Raw genomic sequence first — 18,832 nt, 5'->3', positions numbered from 1 at the left:
GAAACTGAATTCGAGTTAGATGAATTTATCAACGAGAATTTAATACATTTAGTTTTCTTAGGATTTAGTAACAAATTATTGGCAGCAAACAATGCTCTATAACCTAACTTACGGTTATTATTATATTATTTATGCTTCCCTTACTTAGGATTTTAGTATTTCCATGTAGGTAGGGTATAGTGTATGGTAGTGGTGATAGCTGTTTTTTTATAATATCATGGGACACTTGACACCACCAATTGACCTAGTCCCAAACTAAGCAAAGCTTGTACTATGGACAATAGGAAACGGATAAACATACTTATATAGATAAATACATACTTAAATACAAATTAAATATCTAAGACCCGAGAACAAACATTAGTCATTATTATTCATACAAATATCTGCCCCGGCCGGGAATCGAACCCAGGACCTCAAGCTTCGTAGTCAGATTCTCTAACCACTTGGCCATCCGGTCGTCTCTCTCGTCGATTAGTAGCACTTGTAATTTTTGTGCTACAGGGGGCAGAATGATGTTTAGAATTATCGGTGAAAATAACGAATGTTTGAACAGGTTGATATTTTAACTAATCAAATTTTATGTAAAAACGTGGCAAAAACATTTTTTCCTGAATCATATTGGCTGTTTGATTTCGCAGCAGCTGGGTAACTATTTGCTTGCCTTTTGTTGTCAGTAGAGTATATAAGGCAAAAAAAAAAACAATTTGCTAGAGTAGGAGGTGAAGATGTCGCTGAAGGTTCTCGTTCTTCTGACTTTGGTGAGTTCATTTGAATCAACATCATCATCATCATCCGTCTCGCTGATGGGCCTGTGCCCGAATGAGACGCCTTGAGCCGTAAGTCCCACGCGCGCCCAGTGTGGGAGCTTCACACACATTGAATTACTCTGCAGGTTTATGCAGGTTTCCTCGCGATGTTTTCCATCACAAAGCTCGTGGTAAATTTCAAATGTAATTTCGCATATCAATTTCGAACTAGTTTTGAGAAGTAAGAGCTAGTTTTGCAACTAAGGGACCACGTACATCCCTGTATTATTTTTTGATTATTATTTTCTTGTAATTTTTTCTTTAATTTTAAACTGTAGTTTTTAAGTATTTTATTTGTAACTAGCGGACCCAGCAGACGTTGTCCTGCCCGCAAAAACACTACATTAAAATTATGATAACATATTAACAACATCGCCTTTTTTCTTTAGTTTACACAAAATAAATTTCTGAACGCACACATAAATATTTGACTACCCGTATTAAATATACATGTCAATCATTTTCATTACTGACATTATTCCATATCTTTAAAATCTAATATACGCCATTATCCGAATATTTTGGATATATCTTGTCGATTCGAAATCTTTATTTAAATGCGTTCTTCTTAGTTGTCCGTATCGACGGGATGATCATTTTAAAGTTAAAATTTTGCCACCGTGACGTTATTTATCGTCCATGACTATTTCTTTTGTCAAAGTTCGGGAGTGTGGTTCACGGCGTCTCACAACGTCTGAAACTTTAACCTGCTACGTATCCATATTTTATAAAAATCTAACTGACAGATTAATTATTTACTTATAGGAATATGATGATGTGATGAGTCATTGTTATGGGCAAAGTTCGATGAAAATATTTTTACTTCTTCGCACGCGTAAATTATTCAATCTTGTAGTTACAATTGTAATTCCGGGATTTTACATTAAAATCCCTGAGAAATCTCAAAATTTATATCGTTATCTTCAATTCTTCATTGAGGTTGTGTTAAGAACAACTTGAAAATACAAACTGAAACATACACACACAACAAACAGAAAAAACAGAAAAAAAAGACCATCACTGCCGCTACCCCACCGCTACACCACTGATGGTTGACCATCAGTGGTGTAGCGGTATAGCACGCGGTACGGATTACCGAGGACCTGGGTTCGATTCCCAGTGATGGTCTTATTTTTCTGTTTTTTCTGTGCATCTATGTTTCAGTTTGTATTTTCAATTTCGGTTTTACGGGATGACCGTAAAAGTAAAAATTTGGAATTGAAATAAAAAATACAAAAAGATTCCAAAAAACCAATCTTAAGAACAACTGTCCAAAATTTCAAAACTTCTAAACCCAGCGGTTGAAATTTAAAGATTTTACCCCTTCCCGTGGGAATATCGGGATAAAAGTAGGTAACCTATGTGTTATTCTAGAAGTCCAGCTACCTATATACCAAATTTAATGAAAAGTCAGTATGCTCAGCGGTTGTTATTTCGAGATTTTATCCCTATCCCGTGAGACTATCGGGTTAAAGTCAAAGTCAAAGTCAAAATATCTTTTTTCAATTTAGGCTAAAACAAGCACTTAAGAATGTAAAAAAAAAACTACCACCGGTTCGGAAAACGCTCTGTTGAGAAGAATCCGGCAAGAAACACAACGAGGTATACTTTTTTTAACAGATTTACAATATTTAATAATCACAAGTATTTAACACAACTTTATTTTTAACACAGTAGGTTCGCTATTTGAAGGGATCGCTAATGCGGATCGGAATTATTTCCAAATATCCCTGTCCATGATATAATCATTAACTTTATAATACGCCTTAGATATTAATGTCTTGACAATAAGATCTGAATTTTGTATCTGTTTCATTTATAATATTTTTTGGAATTTTATTCTATTATAAAAACGTATGCAATTTCCCTGAAACGACTTTTTGGTTTTAGCCAGTCTGTAAGATGGAACTTTAAGCTTCCGTGTGTTAAGTAGCCTTTGGCTTATCGACGTTAGTGGGAAAATCACATATGTTCTTCCTTACATACATGATTATTTCAAAAACATAAAGCGACGGCAGCGTTAGGATACCTGTTTCCTTAAAAAAAGATCTAAAAGATTCACGCGCTTCAAATTATAAATTGCTCTAATATTGCTCTCTTTTGTAAAATAAAATTTGACTCAATGTCTGCAGCAGATCCCCATAAAATAAGGCCATACGAAATAAAGCTATTAAAGTAAGCAAAACACACCAACCGTGCCGTGCCGTATTTTCCAAACTGCAAAAGCAGCAGAGCTCAATCTACCCGCGATTGTTGTGACGTGAGCTCCCCACTGTAGTTCAGAATCGAGCGTTATTCCTAAAAATAATGTTGATTTTACAAATTCTATAGTTTGACGATTTAACTTTATATTAGAAACTGAATTCGAGTTAGATGAATTTATCAACGAGAATTTAATACATTTACAGGGTTTCATGGGGTTCAATGAAGTTGGTATCTTTTCTTCTAACCTTGAACAGTAAAGACGTGTCTTCAGCAAACATAACTATACCCGACTTTTGGCTTACCATATAAGTTAGGTCATTTACATAAATAAGATACAGGAATAGGGCAAGAATGGATCCTTGAGGCACTCCCATTTCGACCACAGATCCCTCCGATACCGTTCCGTTAATCGCTACCGTTTGCTTTCTTTGTGTGAGGTAAGATTTAATGAGTTCTAAAGCGAGGCCGTGAATGCCATAAAAACTTAACTTACAAATTAAAGTATCATGGTCCACCCAATCAAAAGCTTTCGAAAGGTCGCAGAATACACCTATAGCGTTATGTGATTCCTCCCAAGCTTGCAATATGAATTTAACTAAACTATGACCCGCGTCTGTAGTAGACCTGCCTTTTGTAAATCCGAACTGCTGTGGATGCATGGTTTTATGGGTATTAAAAGTAGTTATTTCAGTCGTCCAGCTACCTACATACCAAATTTCATGACTCTAAGTCCAACGGTTGTTATTTCAAGATTTTATCCCTATCCCGTGGGAATATCGGGAAAAAAGTAGCCTAAATGTTAATTCAGGGTACCTATATATTACCTACAGTAGTTTTTGCGTGAAAGAGTAACGAACATACATCCAAACAAACATCTATCCATACAAGCTTTCGCGTTTATAATATTATATAAGTAGGATGTGTAGGTTGCAATTTAGTTATGTATTACCTATGTATGTAAATATGTGCGGGTCAAATCTTGCAACCTAATTTTGACCCATTCCCAGTTGTCAGATAATTCAAAGTTTATTTTAAATTAAAAAGGTACAATTGAAGTTACACTAAACTATCCTAAAAATAAATTAACTTTGTCAGATTGACTTAAAATTTGGCATACTGACGTAAGTCCGGTGACGATACATTAATCTGGTAGTCAATTCTGGTGGGCCGGCCAGGGTCGTCTCCGCAGGACGGAACTCTTCAACGGTTACTGGCATTGACTTGAATTTTGGTACGCTAATGCAGTTTGGATGAGAGTACAAGTACAGTCAACAAAATGTGTGATTAGCGTAAGACTTGTATTAAAACACTAACATAACTTATTGTAAGATTGTTTTTTTGGAATCTTTTTGTATTTTTTATTTCAATTCCAAATTTTTACTTTGACGGCTTTTTTGCTAGCGTCACTGCTTAAGTGACTAAGTAAGAAACAAACAAGCTGAGATATGAGACGCATAGGGGAAATTCGTGTCGGTACCGTTGACCATCAGTGGTGTAGCGGTATAGCACGCGGTACGGATTACCTGTGTTCGATTCCCAGTGATGGTCTTATTTTTCTGTTTTTTTCTGTGCATCTATATTTCAGTTTGTATTTTCAATATAACTTATTGTGTTAATCGTTGTTACAGATCGTTGCCGCTTCGGCGAGCCCAGCCCCGACTGGACCACTCATCGAAGGCATTCTAAACAATGTAAGTATATGAAAGTCTTTGGTTTCCTAGGACAAGCGGTGCCGTAATTATAGCGACTAATAAGCGGTGAATGACGTCACAGAACGTTCTCTATGTAAAAAAAATGTTTTCAAAGTGGGTAGGGGTTCGCTATTCGACGGTAGGGGGTTCGCGACAAGGTTTACGTGATGGTGGCTGCAAGACTGGCAAGATGATTAAGATTGGTTTTTGGAGTATTTTTTATTTCATCTCCAAATTTGTTACTTATTTGTTTGTTATTTGTTTGTATTTTCGTTGGCAAGACGATTCTTAGATTCTTACCTATATTTGCTACCTTTTATTGAAATAAATAATATACATTATATTATCATGATGATTGATATAAAAATAAACTTAGTTTCTCCAGCAGCCAGTTTTATTACTTTCTTTGGGGGAGGGGGAGGTAGGGTTCGCTGTCGTCTAGAAACTTTACCAGGGGTACGTGGAGCCATAAGTTTGAGAAACCCTGCTCTAGGAGGAGGAGCGGTATCAATAATGGCCGCTATATGACGGCACCGCTGATCTTAGAAAGCTTTAGCGCTGGTGCATATTGAGTCGCATAAATTTTGAAAGTCATAATGCGTCACTGCCGTGTGGGTACTTCGCAAGTAACAAAATTTTCATAGTGTTTTATTTTAAATGCGGACGTGCGACATGATTTTCTCATGAATAGTAAAAACGTTTTTTGAAAGTTTTTGTTACTTACGAGGTTTCCCACGGCAGGTTTCACGGCACGGTTTTCCTTAGACAATTTTTTTTTACCGAGTTTTACCGAGTTACCGATTTTTTTTTATCAGAAACGCGGGACTATAGGTTAGGGCTCTAGAGTTAGATGAAAGAAAAAGAAAAGAAGAAAGAAAGAAAAGTTTATTTGGCTCCAAAATGTACCACCTAAAACTAAGACTAGAACTAGCACTAAAACTATGTTACTAGGTGACACGGCAGGATACCAAAAGGGTCTCCACTCAGCATGTGTTGCCGCACATTATGTGCAGTAACGCTGGTTTTCGGCTGGTTTTTGGTAGATAAGGTTTGTTTTACAATTCTGAACAATCAAAGGATTCAGAGAAAAAAAGAGTTATGGCAAACTTTTGTTTACCCGCGGCTTCTCACGTGTAAAATATTCGATGCGGTACCTTACGATTGAAATTTTGGGATTTTACAAAATTCCCGTGGGAATTCCCAATAATTACATCATGGTTTTCATTCACGTTGCATTAGAAACAACCATGCCAAATTTGATAACTCTAAGCCCAGCGGTTCTTATTTTGAGATTTTATCCCTATCCCGTGAGAATGTCGGGATAAGAAGTAGCCTATGTGTTATTCCAGATGTACAGCTATCTACATACCAAATTTCATCCAAATCCGTCCAGCCGTTTTGGCGTGAGGGAGTAACAAACACACACACACACAAACTTTCGCATTTAGGTATAATATTAGTAGGATAGGATAATACATTCGTCCCCTTACAACCAGAATCGCTTATCTGCATGAAATGTAGTTTCGAGAAAAACGCATTTAAAGGTTTGCATGCTCTAAAAACCTATAAAAGCTAGTTATACTAAAAACGTCTCTGTGTTTCTATTTAGATAATTTATCCCTTAATAGGATAGGGCTATGTTATTTACTCTAAACTCGCGCCGAGTAGGTTAAAATAGGGCTTTTCTTCAAAAGGTACTGCAGATAAGCGATTTTGCCTGTAGACACGTTTTTTTTTTATCTTCTAAACTAGCAAGTTTACGCAGATATATTGGATAAACTATCATTTTAAGTCCATAATTGAAGCATTTTTCGCCGAATACAGTGTTAAAATGCTTACATGTTTATACAATTTAAGTTTTTAGTTAAGTCTCAGCGCAAATAAGAGGTATTGGCTGTAAACAAATCGGAATTTACCTCTTAAGCGCGCTTAAAAGTGCAAAATATTTCTAAGATGTTTTGACTCTAGGCTTTTTTTTCTGTTTTTCTATCTTATATGCAATGTAGCATTATTCTGTTTTGTTTTTATCATTCAAAGACATATAACTTGTATTTTTCGAAAGAGTTCCATCAATCTATTTCAACAAATAGGTACCAAATAGCCCAAAAATATAAATAAATTAAAACTAGCGAGCTAAAGTCTTAAATATAGTAGTATATTTCTAGTATATGCGAGATATATTACGTTATTCCTTTAATATCATATGTGCTGCTTAATACATTTAATTATGGAACTTTTGATTACATGCATACAACAAAAAACATATTTTATTCAAACATTTTAATAAAAAGGCACTTAGCGTCTCAAGGCTCAAAGTAACCACTGAAACAGTCATGAAAAAAGAACCGTAATGGTAATAACCATCAGTCTTCTTCTTCATCAAAACGATAACGAGCATGGATATTCAGGTTTTGATGAACTAAATAGAAAAACATAGGTATAACCAGATCCAGCAGACCGTCGAACTGAACCGCGAGTGTCATTTAGATACCTACTATTTACTACTTCGTATCGTAGGTACGTCGTATCATTGAATAGCTTATCACGGCATAAAACATTTACGTTGTCACACATTTTCATTGTTCTTGGCTTAATATTATATATTTTTATCAATTACGACATGTCGTCTGACTTTTTGAGTTTTGATACCAGGCCTGTAACTTTGCAAACCAACCGTCGAACAAGACAAGGCAACAGAAAATCGAATCCAAACTCTGTTGAACCTCTTTCAGTAGAGGAATTTAAACTACCTGCATTAAAAAGCTATACACTAATCCACTGCCAATAAGCGCAGCTAAAAAAATAAAAATTTAATGACTTTTTACAAAAAAAATGTTATACCGGAGATTCACCATGGCTGGTTGCACTGGCCTGTGATGAAGACGTTATTGAGCATGTGCCGGACGTAGTCACAGCTGAGACAAGCAGTGATGAAAAATAACCTTAATGGTAATAATCATCAGTCTTCTTCTTCATCACTGCTTGTCTTAGCTGTGGCTACTCAAACCAGCCATGGATAATTAATATTACCTAAGCCAAGAACAATGAAAATGTGTGACTACGTAAATGTTTTATGCCGTGATAAGCTTTTCATTGATACGACGTACCTACGATACGAAGTAGTAAATAAGTAGGTTATCTAAATGACAATCACGGTTCATTTTGACGGTCTGTTGGATCTGGTTATATGTTTTTTCTATAGCCGCGTATCCATTAGAGCAGCCTCAGGCCGAGCACCGCGAGCCGAGCCATATTTTGTCGGTTTTTTGACCGTGCTCAAAGGAGCCTCAGTCTGAGCCGTGCCTTTGGCAGCGTCTCCACTTGCGCGGCCTCGGAGCGAGGCAGCCGCTCGGCCCGAGGCTGCCTCTAGTGGATACGCGGCTTATTTAGTTCATCGAAACCTGAATATCCATGCTCCTTATCGTCACCTGAAAGAAAAACACTGTTAAATTACGGCAAGTGAATCGCTGTTATACATAGATCTGTTCACTCACGAAGGCGCGCCCCTCCACAGCTAATTATTAATGTACACGAGAAAACCTCTTAAGTACTTACACATTGTCTTAGTCTTAGTGTGCGTGACTGACGGTACGCTTGCGACTGAAGCCACGAGGACAAGTTCGAGCTACGCACACATAGACTTGTCGTACGGATACGTTTAGGTACAATTACAATTATAGAATGTGGAGGGGCAGACTTTCGTTAGTGAACATATCTATAATTACCTAAATAAGTTTTTGAAAATTACTTATTATGGATCGTGCTTTTAAGCGTGTACGAACCGACTAAGCTAGCCTACACAAAGTGCACACTACTTTACAATACAGCGCGAAACGTCTAAGCGATACTTAAGCGATTTTGGCTGTAGCGCTTCTTATGGTCGAAGCAAACATTGTTACAAGCAATATCGCCTATATTATATTTAGTTTGTTTTCGCTGTTGCAATAATTGAAATATAAAGTAATGCTCAACAGGCGAAACCTACTAACATTATTTTAGCACTTTTAGGCAGTACTCAAATTGCATTTTTATTGAAATCTTAACATTCCAAAATCGCTTGTTTGACATTAAAATATTTTTGCTGTTGTAAAATAAAAAAAAATGCTCTTTAACCAACGCGTAGTTGTTTTTGGCTGTTGATTTTCTTAAAAATCGGCTTTAAGTGAGCTTAAGAAAAACGTAACTCGGTATTGGAGTATCGTACAGTAAAACGGGTTTCAACAGCATGTAGATCTTGGAAAGTACATTCTAACGATATACTTAACTCAGTTTTGCCCAAAAGTGACTTTAAGCGATTCTGGTCGTAAGGGGACGCATTATGCTCTTAGAGTGTACTGGGGCCCTTATTGAATCAAAGAATATGTAAGTAAAAAGACTTCTACAAATGTTAGTGACTAACTTTCAAAAAATATTCTCCCGTCTGTTTTATTCAGACGTAGGTTTTTTTTAAGCTGGACAGGATAGTCTTGAAATATATTCCTAAATTTTCAATAAAACCGGGTGTCCCCCCCCCCTCAAAAATTTAAGCCGGTGGGTGGAAAAATTTGAAAAAATTCAGGATGGTAGTAAGTATATAAAAATATCAAGGAAAAATATAACGGCTAAGTTTGCTTGAGAATTATTAGTAGTTTAAGAGTAAATAGTAGCCTAAGGTATAAAATATACCTAAACTATGTAAGATTCCGTATAAAATACAAAACCTTTAAAAAATATTACTTAATTTTTCGTAATGGCTACGGAACCCTATTTTGGGCGTGTCCAACACGCTCTTGGCCGTTTTTTAAAGTGGTGACGATATATTGGTACAGTCACCAGCACCAATATCCGACACAACAAGCGTGCATAAATATCTGTTAAGACTTTATTTCTAGGGCCGGAAGGACGTCAGATATTTTTGCACGCTCCGCTGCGGCAGATATTAATGCTGGTGACTGTACCTTGTTTGGGCTACCCTATAGATATATTTATATAAATTCCGCAGGGCTTTCACATTGAAAAAAGCAGCCTAGGCGATACTATTGGATCATTGCTCGGAAACATTTTGGGTGAGTACAAATATTACTTAGTCACATTATACGGATTCGCGCACTGAGTCGCATAAATTTAAAAACCAGCAAAAAATAAGTTTGTACTTTATTGTCTAGAGCTTAGTTTAAACATTAAATCAAACAATGAAATAAACTAATGACTTTTTTATGCATCTTATCTGGAAATAAATAAATATTATTGCATTGTATATTGTTGCAAAAGCTGGAATTTGTGAATTGTGTTCTTTCTGTATTTTTGTATATAAAGGGCTTTCGTACAAGAATAAATTGAAATATTTTTATTCGGTAACAAAATCAAAAGCAAAATCACAAATAGTTATTTGTGTCACAAGGGAGCAAAATGGTGTATTTACGGTGAGGGTGTATATTGAATCCAGAATGTAGCGAAGGATTCTGCAATAGAATAAAGTAGAATCCTGAGCGTGATGAGGGATTCAAGTGTTAACGCCCAAGATGAAAATAATTTTGCTCCCGAGTGGCTCATACAACTTTTCACACCGAGCATTAAGAAACTTGAAAAAAAAAAACTAATTATTATCAAAGAACAACCAGCATAGAAAATGGCGTGGCTTTACAATTAAGGAGAGGTGTGAAAAAATATCATTATGAAATGAAAATTACAACATTAGTTTATTTGAAACATCTTTTGATTAATGTATTTTTTACAGGTGCTACAAACGTGGTCAAAAATGTTTTAACGGAGATATTGAACTTGAGTAAGTAACATTTTCTTATGTATTAAAAGAAAATCTTTACATAGTATAAAATAAGGTTACTTCCCGCCGTCTGTACGCTTAGATGTTTTAAACTATAAGCGACGGATTTAAATGCGGTTTTCACTAGATGTTCACCATCAGTTACATATTTTTTTACGGAAGGTTTATATTATTATGATTCATAGCTACGCGCCCCGGCTTCGCACGGGTGTAATTTTTGGAAAATGGAGCTGTGCTTTTGCTTAGAGACCTTTCATCGAAGTTTCCCCGTGCGAAGCCGGGGCGGGTCGCTAGTAAATAATATAATTCTATTGGATATCTCATGTACTTTTTGAATGTTATTCTAAAATATGATCTGCAAATGCACTCATCACAAGTGCCTAGGTTTTTTTTTATCCCTAGACGGTAAAAGTGGCTCCGAAGCGGTAACGTTTCGTGGGCTTTGCCTACCCTATTTGGGAATGCAGGCGTGATGTGTGTGTGTAGACGGTTATGAACATTTCAATATAGGCATATTATTAACGGTGGTAGTTTTTTTTGACATTCATAAGTGCTTGTTATAGCCTAAATAGAGTAAAGATATTTTGACTTGGACTTTGAACTACAGACTTAGGTCAAAACATCAAATTTGTCTGGGGATAATGAGTTCTCTCAAGTTTGTGAGTGTTAAAAATCTTCACGTTATAATCATTTCCTAGATCCCCAAACAATACTATTATTTATTTATTGCAGAGATACGAGTCTTCGGCGATGTCATCACACTTGGAGTCAAAGGTAAGAGATATATAATAATATTATCACTATCATCATCATCTCAGCCGTTGGACGTCCACTGTTGGACATAGGCCTCCTCTATAGACCTCCAGTCGCTTCGGTTGGCAGAGGCCTGCATCCACCGTGAACCCGCGGCTTTAACCAGGGGGAAACAATAATGTACAACTCGTAATGTACGCGCAATAATGTACGACGTGATAATCTGAAGCAATTGCTTCCGATTATCATGCCGTACATTATCATGGTTGCGCATTATCAGGGCGTACAATTTATTGCGCGCGCTGTAATGTACGTATAATGTACGACGTGATAATCTGAAGCAATTGCTTCCGATTATCATGACGTACATTATCATGGTCGCGCATTATCAGGGCGTACAATTTATTGCGCGCGCTGTAATGTACGTATAATGTACGACGTGATAATCTGAAGCAATTGCTTCCGATTATCATGACGTACATTATCATGGTCGCGCATTATCAGGGCGTACAATTTATTGCGCGCGCTGTAATGTACGTATAATGTACGACGTGATAATCTGAATTCAATCGATTCGAATGAATAGACATTTTTCACCGCGGATCGAGCAAGCGCAGCGAGCGAGATCGATATAGTCGGAGCAGAACCGATCCGGCCGGGTCAGGTTGAAGGGCGAGGGCGTGCGAGCGAGGCGGTAGCCTCGCTCGCCACTCTCGCTCTTCGTTAGGTTTTTTTAAAATTTCAACCACAGAAATCGTAACGCATGATAATCGCAAGACATAATGCTTCGGATTTGCCCAACCTAATACAAAAAATTGTGTCATTTTGGGTGCCTGCATAAGTAGAAATTTAGGTATTAGTGTTTTCCATTAGTATTGGACGAAAAAAAAAATAAAGACGAAAATTTTACTTTCTTATTAATATCTGAGCAGTAACTGATGTACATAGGCATTTTGTGTCATATCCATCCACGGGAATCCTGATTTTTAACCAGTACCTAACATGTCGCCCAACTAACTCTAAAAGAATATTACAGTTTGTTAAAAAGATGTCAGACGTTTTAAAATACTGATATCTGTTATCCAAAATATTTTGTGTCAAATTCATCCACGATATTTACCTAAAGATATTTAATTTTTTTAATACAATACCCTGTAAAACCCACAAAAGTAAATTCAAGTTGTTAGAGTTTACGTGTTTTGATTATTAACGGTGTAAAAAAACACTATTCATAATTTGTGTCATTTTCATCCACGGATTCTCATTATTTGAAAAAAAAAAACTACCACGAAACGTACTTCGCGCGAATGGCGAGCGCGGGGAAGAGTACATCGGGTGCTTGGGCGCCGGCTGGCAGCGTTCGTTTGTTTATATTGTTAAGGACTTTCATTAATGAGCCACCATGGAACCATTTCACAGTAAACGTCATAGTGACATCAGATTAAAACAAGGAAAACTGTAATGGCTTTTCTTTTGAAAACGTTCCATGATGGCTCATGAATTAGTCCTTCCATCCATCCCAGCCTATATACGTCCCACTGCTGGGCAGAGGCCTCCTCTCAGAACAAGAGGGCTTGGGCCATAGTTCCCACGGGGGCCCAGTGCGGATTGGGAACTTCACACGCACCATTGAATTGCTTCGCAGGTTTGTGCAGGTTTCCTCACGATGTTTTCCTTCACCGCAAAGCTCGTGGTAAATTTCAAATGTAACTCCGCACATGAATTTCGAAAAATCAGAGGTGCGAGCCGGGTTTGAACCCACGACCCTCTGTTTGAGAGGCGATAGGTCAAACCACTAGGCCACCACGGCTTAATTAGTCCTTAACTGTACTAAAAAAAATTATATTTTTTTTATAAAATCTTCGTACGTCACATTCGACCGTTCAAGGTTGATTGCAATAAACAATATTGGCGCAGCTGCGCAAAGCGTGCAATGCTGCGCAAACCAATAAATTATTCAACAATGGTTATGGTAATTATATGTGGTCGTTAATTATTGACAGTTATTTGTAAAGCGAGTTCAAATACCAGGCGAAACAGATATCTCTTACCTCGGCTCAGCAGAGTCCTCATCGAAAGGTGATTTTAAAACTTAAAAGATTACTTCAATGAAAATATAAATGAATACTGAAATAAATTAATAACATGTTAATACTCTTAAATGTATGTAGAATATTTTTAAGACGATAATTGAGTGATATATTGGATTGCAGGTGGTAGGACCTTGTGCAAGGTCCGCCCGGATTGCTACCACCATCTTGCTCGCTAATCTTGCCGTGAAGCAGCAGTGCTTGCACTGTTGTGTTTCGGCGTGGAGAGTAAGACAGCCGGTGAAATTACTGGCACTTGAGGTATCCCATCTTAGGCCTCTAGGTTGGCAACGCATCTGCAATTCCCCTGGTTTGCTGATGTTTATGGGCGGTGGTGATCTCTTACCATCAGGAGACCCACTTGCTCGTTTGCCATCCAGTCGTATAAAAAAAAAAATGCGCGGGTTCAAATCCCGTCCAACGCTACGAAAATCATTTTCGTTTTAAAATCACCTAAACTTTAACGTTTTCTTTACTGAGATCGTCATCGCAGAATACGGTGCGACTAAACCGCTGCTTAAAAAACGGCGACGGCACGGAATCGCAGTGACGCACCGTACGCGCACCGTTTTTATCGCATGCTCTCCACACTGCTGCTTAAAATACGGAATCGCAGTGACGTGCCGTAAACGTCAGGACTTTACCGAACAAAAGTCTTGTCGTTTACGGCCCGTCACTGCGATTCCGCACCGTTTGCTTATTTTAAGCAGCGGTTTGGTCGCACCTTTATCACGTCACCAAATTAAGCGGTCGCGTTTCCTTGCATGTTTTTAATTATTTTTCTTTTTTTTTTTAGTCATTTTCGCTCTGGGTGACATCATTGATGCCTCTGTCTCTGGATGTAAGTATTTTTTTGTTTAATTGAGAAAAATAAAAAAAGTGTCTAATTAGCTGGCGCAGTTTGCACGGGCACGGGCAGCGGGTGGACGCCTGTTAAGAATAGGACGAGCAGCGGCTAGACTGCGCGCGTCGCGTGCACAGGATTGTACCGTCAGCCAAAAAGTGTGTCGCTAAAGTCGAATTTTCAACGAAATTACAAACTGAAACATGGATGGAAAAAAACCCAGAAAAAGAGAGCAGCGCTGGAAATCGAACGCAACAAATTTTAATTTGGATGCTTAATAGCGACATCTCTTGTCCGAGTGAGCGGTTAGTTCCGAAGGCATGTTGAGCTCTCTCGATGAGAGCTAATACATAGATGTCGCTAGTGTCGCTGCTTAAGTGACTAAGAAAAAAGCAGGCTGAAATGTGTGGTGCATGGGAGAAGTTTGTGTTTAGACTAGACTCCTGTCCAGTGGTGGTGTAGGGGTATGGCACGCAGCACGGAATGCTGAGGAACTGGGTTCGATTCCCAGCGCTGGTCTCTTTTTCTGTGCATCCATGTTTCAGTTTGTATTTTCGTTGGATTTTACGGGATGACCGTAAAAGTAACAAATTTGGAGTTGAAATAAAACATAAAAAAAGACCCCAAAAACCAATGAACCTTCAAGTTGACAGAGACGTCTATTGGCATTATTGTTTTTAAACATGCAAACACTATCAACTTTAGGGTGGTAGACCAAATATTTGGCTGATGGGCCTGCACCCGCGCCCCCAGGCGTGCCCTAACTGATGAACTAATTAGATTGTTCAGGACAGAGACAAATTATTGCCGTTTGTTTTAAACTATTTTTTTGTTGTTAGTGGGCAGTCTTCTCGTCCGAATCGTTGGCTGCTTCCTCAAGATCGTCGTCTGCTTCGTAGGTTCTGCAGGTAAGGAATCCTTTGTAACTTGACGACCGGATATAGCCCAGTGGTTAGAGAACCTCGTCGATTTTTGGTAACCTCTTAACTGCTGGTAAGCTCGCAACAAGGCGCGTTTGCTAGCTCGAGGCCTGAACTAAAAAACCCGACAGCCAAAACTAAAAGGAACAAAATAAGTCTAGTCGTCTAGAATTCTGTTAAGTAGCTAATTTAAAGTTCAACAGTCGGGACCCATTACTAAGAGTTTTTGAGCGTCACGATTTAAATGGGTCCCGACTGTTGAACTTTAAATTAGCTGCTTAACAGAGTTCCAGAGCACTAGGGCTATTTTCTTCCTTTTAGTTTTGGCAGTCGGGTTTTTTGATTTTTTTAATTTAATGCTTTATTTTACACTTTTTTGATATTAATGTGAAAACGGTAGATTAAAAGTATTATAACCCATATATTTAGAATGGGCTAATTATTAGCTTTCATTTGATACCCATATTGTTACAATACAATTTTTTTTTTATTCCTCCACCATATTTTTTTTCGCAGACTTCATATTGAAATATTATATAGCCTTTGTCACTACAACAGTTATGACGAATCCAATGATACCTCATATGTTAAAATCGGTCTAGCCGTTTAGGCTGCAGCGAGGACCAAAGAAATGGACATACATACCCACATACATACATACGCTCGAAAACATAACCCTCCTTCGGGCAGTCGGGTAAAAACGCGCGCTACTGCGAGCTCGCTAGCAGTTAATAAGTTCCTAAAAATCGACGTTGTCACTTCTCTCCTCCTCGGTCTCCCTAAAAATACGCAAGCGGTCACAGCGGAAGATCAGCGTTGGGCTACACGGCCAACACTATGCTGAGCTGGGACTTTATCGCGATTTCGCAAAAACTTCCTTTTTTTCTTCTTAAATTGTCTATTTGTAATGTTCTGTTAGTTTTTGCGAGTATAGTGAAATGTTTCTATTTCTATTCTATTTATTTCTATAAAAGTTATAATATTTTCCCACAGGAAACGAAGCTATCTGCCGAAACGATTGGAACACCCAGTTCGGAGTGGCGGCCACCGGCGCCGCCAATATCCAGGCCCTGATCCGCCTCTACGGCCTGACTGACTGTCATTCCAAGGTCATATCCTACATCAGCATCAGCACCCAAGGACGAGGTATGTTACACAATAGGACATTCTGCATTAAGGGCCGTAAGAAGGGGATTACTAACGAGAGTCTATTGACTAGTTTGTAATCTTACTGCCCGTGATACATATTGATTTTCATCACATTGCGAGGAAAAAAATGCAATAAATAAAATTTTATTATTATTATTATTATATAAATTATCAGGCAGGCAGTTGCAAGCAACTGATAGGTGCCTGTATCTAGCTGTTCCTTGGTCAAGTATTCTTTGTATTCTTAATGTGTTGGTCGAGCCGGTTCTTAAATTGGTTCACATTCAGTGCTGAGACTACATGTCTAACATACATGTCTACATGTCTAACATAAATGTCTACATGTCATGTGTACATGTCTACATGTTATTCGTGTCTAAACATTATTTCGATTGGTTTGTAACGACAGATTGTAATGATGGATCGATCTTACCATGTATGGAGCCAAAGATTGACTCTAGAATCTTTTGTTCGCAGGATACACCAAAGTTGGAGGATCTCTATATCTCGTGTTCCGTGCCATCATAAAACTCGCTGAACGTATCAACATACTCATCAGTACGTGTATCTTTTATTTACTCTACGTTTACTTCCTCTCCTCTAAGCTGCTTTTTATACAAGTGCCCTTATTTCGCATACTATTCAGTCCTAATATGAATTCGCATAACAGAGACTTGACATAATTGTGCATAACATCGAACTCGCATGATAATAAAAAAGCATAAAACTCATTTGGCATAATAATGAATCAGAATAATTGAAATCATGCATAATGTAACTATAACTTTAATTGTCATAAAATTAATTCGCATAATCAAGTGAGTGAATTAATTGGGTCATGGCAGAACCGACTCGGTTGAGTTAGGTTTAGCAGGCTATGGTGGGAGCGAATATTTATATTTATATTTTTTACAGCTGGCAGCGGTTCCCTAACCAAGGCCGACCTGAGCTTCTGCTACCTTCAGAGTGAGTTAATATTTTTATTTATTTATTGACAATGACACTAGAAACATTTAGTTTACTTACCATATTGTGTATAAAACTAAAATTTATAAATTTAAAATGTAAATTCAAATGATATGAAGTCACTCGTTTGAAGTCGTTTGCTTTTCCACGAGGAAAAGATTTGCGCGAATTATATATTATAGTTAATTTTTAGGATAGTTTTTACTTCAAAGAGTTGTTACTTTCGTATACATACATTTGTATGTCATACAATATACATTACAAGAGTTAGAATGTATTAAATTGTAATAGCAACGTAGTACGCATTTTGTGATAGTTTTATGTGGTCTTACGTTATGATCTAACATCAAAAAAGGTTTCATTTTAGTAAATTATTTAATTCAGATTTTTTTAAGGCAAAGACTAAAAATAAATAAGACTATTCCAGTTCTTGCAGTATTACTTATTAAATAAAGAGCAATTAAATAAAAAAAGACTTTTATCGAGTTTCTTGGGGTGCGTTCTTCTTGGCAATGATGGTCTTTCCGAAAGCGCTGGTAGTTTAAAAACGTGACATGTAAAAGAGCCCTTTACGGCTTATTAGCAGAACTAGCTTTTGCCCGCGGCTTCGTCTGCGTGGAATTCGGTTATCGCGCGCTGTTCCCTCGGGAACTGTGCATTTTCCGGGATAAAAATGAGCCTATGTCACTCTCTGGCCCATAAATTATCTCTATGTCAAAAATCACGTCAATCCGTCGCTCCGTGTCGACGTGAAAGGCGGACAAACATACAAACACACACTTTCACATTTATAATATTAAGTACCTATGGATAAGCATTTTGTTTTTTTTTCAGTCGGTACTCTCTTGGGTGCCATTGGAAACAGTCACCAAGCTGGATGTAAGTAAAAACCAAATATTTATTATTTAGCTACTGTGCTTAAGCTATCTTCATCATCATCAGCATCAGCTGAAAGACGTCCACTGCTGGACAAACGCCTCCCCCTTAGAACGCCATAATTTCAGCCCATTTTGACTCCAAGTGCCTGATATGCACCAGCAGATGTTTCTGCGCTCAGACTTCTGGCCGGAGGGTGTGGGGTTCCGTCGTTTTAGGGTAGCGACGAAGACGACGTTCAAAAACCCCTAATTCGTTTTTTGTGTGTCATTCTTTGTATGTTCTTTTATGCCTTTTTGTGTATCTATGTTTTATTTGTTTTTGTATAATTTGATTTTTACAGTGCATTGGAGTTTTAACTGTAATGCTGTAATTTTGTTGACAAATATTTGAATAAATAATAAATTAAATAATTAATAATAAATAATAAACGACAACACTCCACTTGCATCCACTGGTTGCCCGCAATTCTCACGATATGCGTAAGCATTCTGCCTGAGCAGTTATTTTTTGGGAAGTCGCTAAAAATTGACAATAAGTCGCCAGTTTGTGGGAAGTTAGTTCCATGTGTAGTTAAATGTGTCACGGAAACTGAGTCACGTACCGGGTGGAACCTTTGTGCTACTAATGTCATGTTGAAATCCCATACATCTGCCAGGAAATCATAGCAAAATTGGTTATGAAAAGGTTCCACCCTGGTACGTGATTCAGTTTCCTTGACTGTACTGTACAGGAAAAAACCAAAAAAGTCGCTAAAATGTCTGA

At 37.7% G+C, this 18,832-nt stretch overlaps 1 protein-coding gene and 1 long non-coding RNA gene across 2 annotated transcripts in view; both read left to right on the top strand.

Moving 5' to 3' along the window:
- The first annotated feature begins 692 nt into the window (after positions 1–692).
- On the top strand, positions 693–9,760 carry LOC141444907 (uncharacterized). Its single transcript, XR_012453232.1, has 3 exons — positions 693–761; positions 4,643–4,705; positions 9,687–9,760. It is a non-coding gene; the product is annotated as an uncharacterized lncRNA (long non-coding RNA).
- Positions 9,761–10,363: 603 nt separating this feature from the next.
- The window catches only part of LOC141444484 (uncharacterized), a 121,072-nt gene continuing 112,603 nt past the window's right edge, over positions 10,364–18,832 (top strand). Inside the window, exons 1-8 of the mRNA XM_074110035.1 lie at positions 10,364–10,469; positions 11,202–11,243; positions 14,109–14,153; positions 14,996–15,064; positions 16,070–16,222; positions 16,703–16,783; positions 17,141–17,191; positions 18,026–18,070. Coding sequence (XP_073966136.1) covers positions 10,364–10,469; positions 11,202–11,243; positions 14,109–14,153; positions 14,996–15,064; positions 16,070–16,222; positions 16,703–16,783; positions 17,141–17,191; positions 18,026–18,070 — 592 coding nt within the window. The remainder of the gene's footprint in view (positions 10,470–11,201; positions 11,244–14,108; positions 14,154–14,995; positions 15,065–16,069; positions 16,223–16,702; positions 16,784–17,140; positions 17,192–18,025; positions 18,071–18,832) is intronic.

This window comes from Choristoneura fumiferana, chromosome 30 (genome assembly GCF_025370935.1).
Source record: "Choristoneura fumiferana chromosome 30, NRCan_CFum_1, whole genome shotgun sequence".
Classification (NCBI taxonomy): Eukaryota; Metazoa; Arthropoda; class Insecta; order Lepidoptera; family Tortricidae; genus Choristoneura; species Choristoneura fumiferana.
The sequence above is the reverse complement of the archived record's forward strand: the minus strand, read 5'-3'. Positions and strand labels throughout refer to the sequence as shown.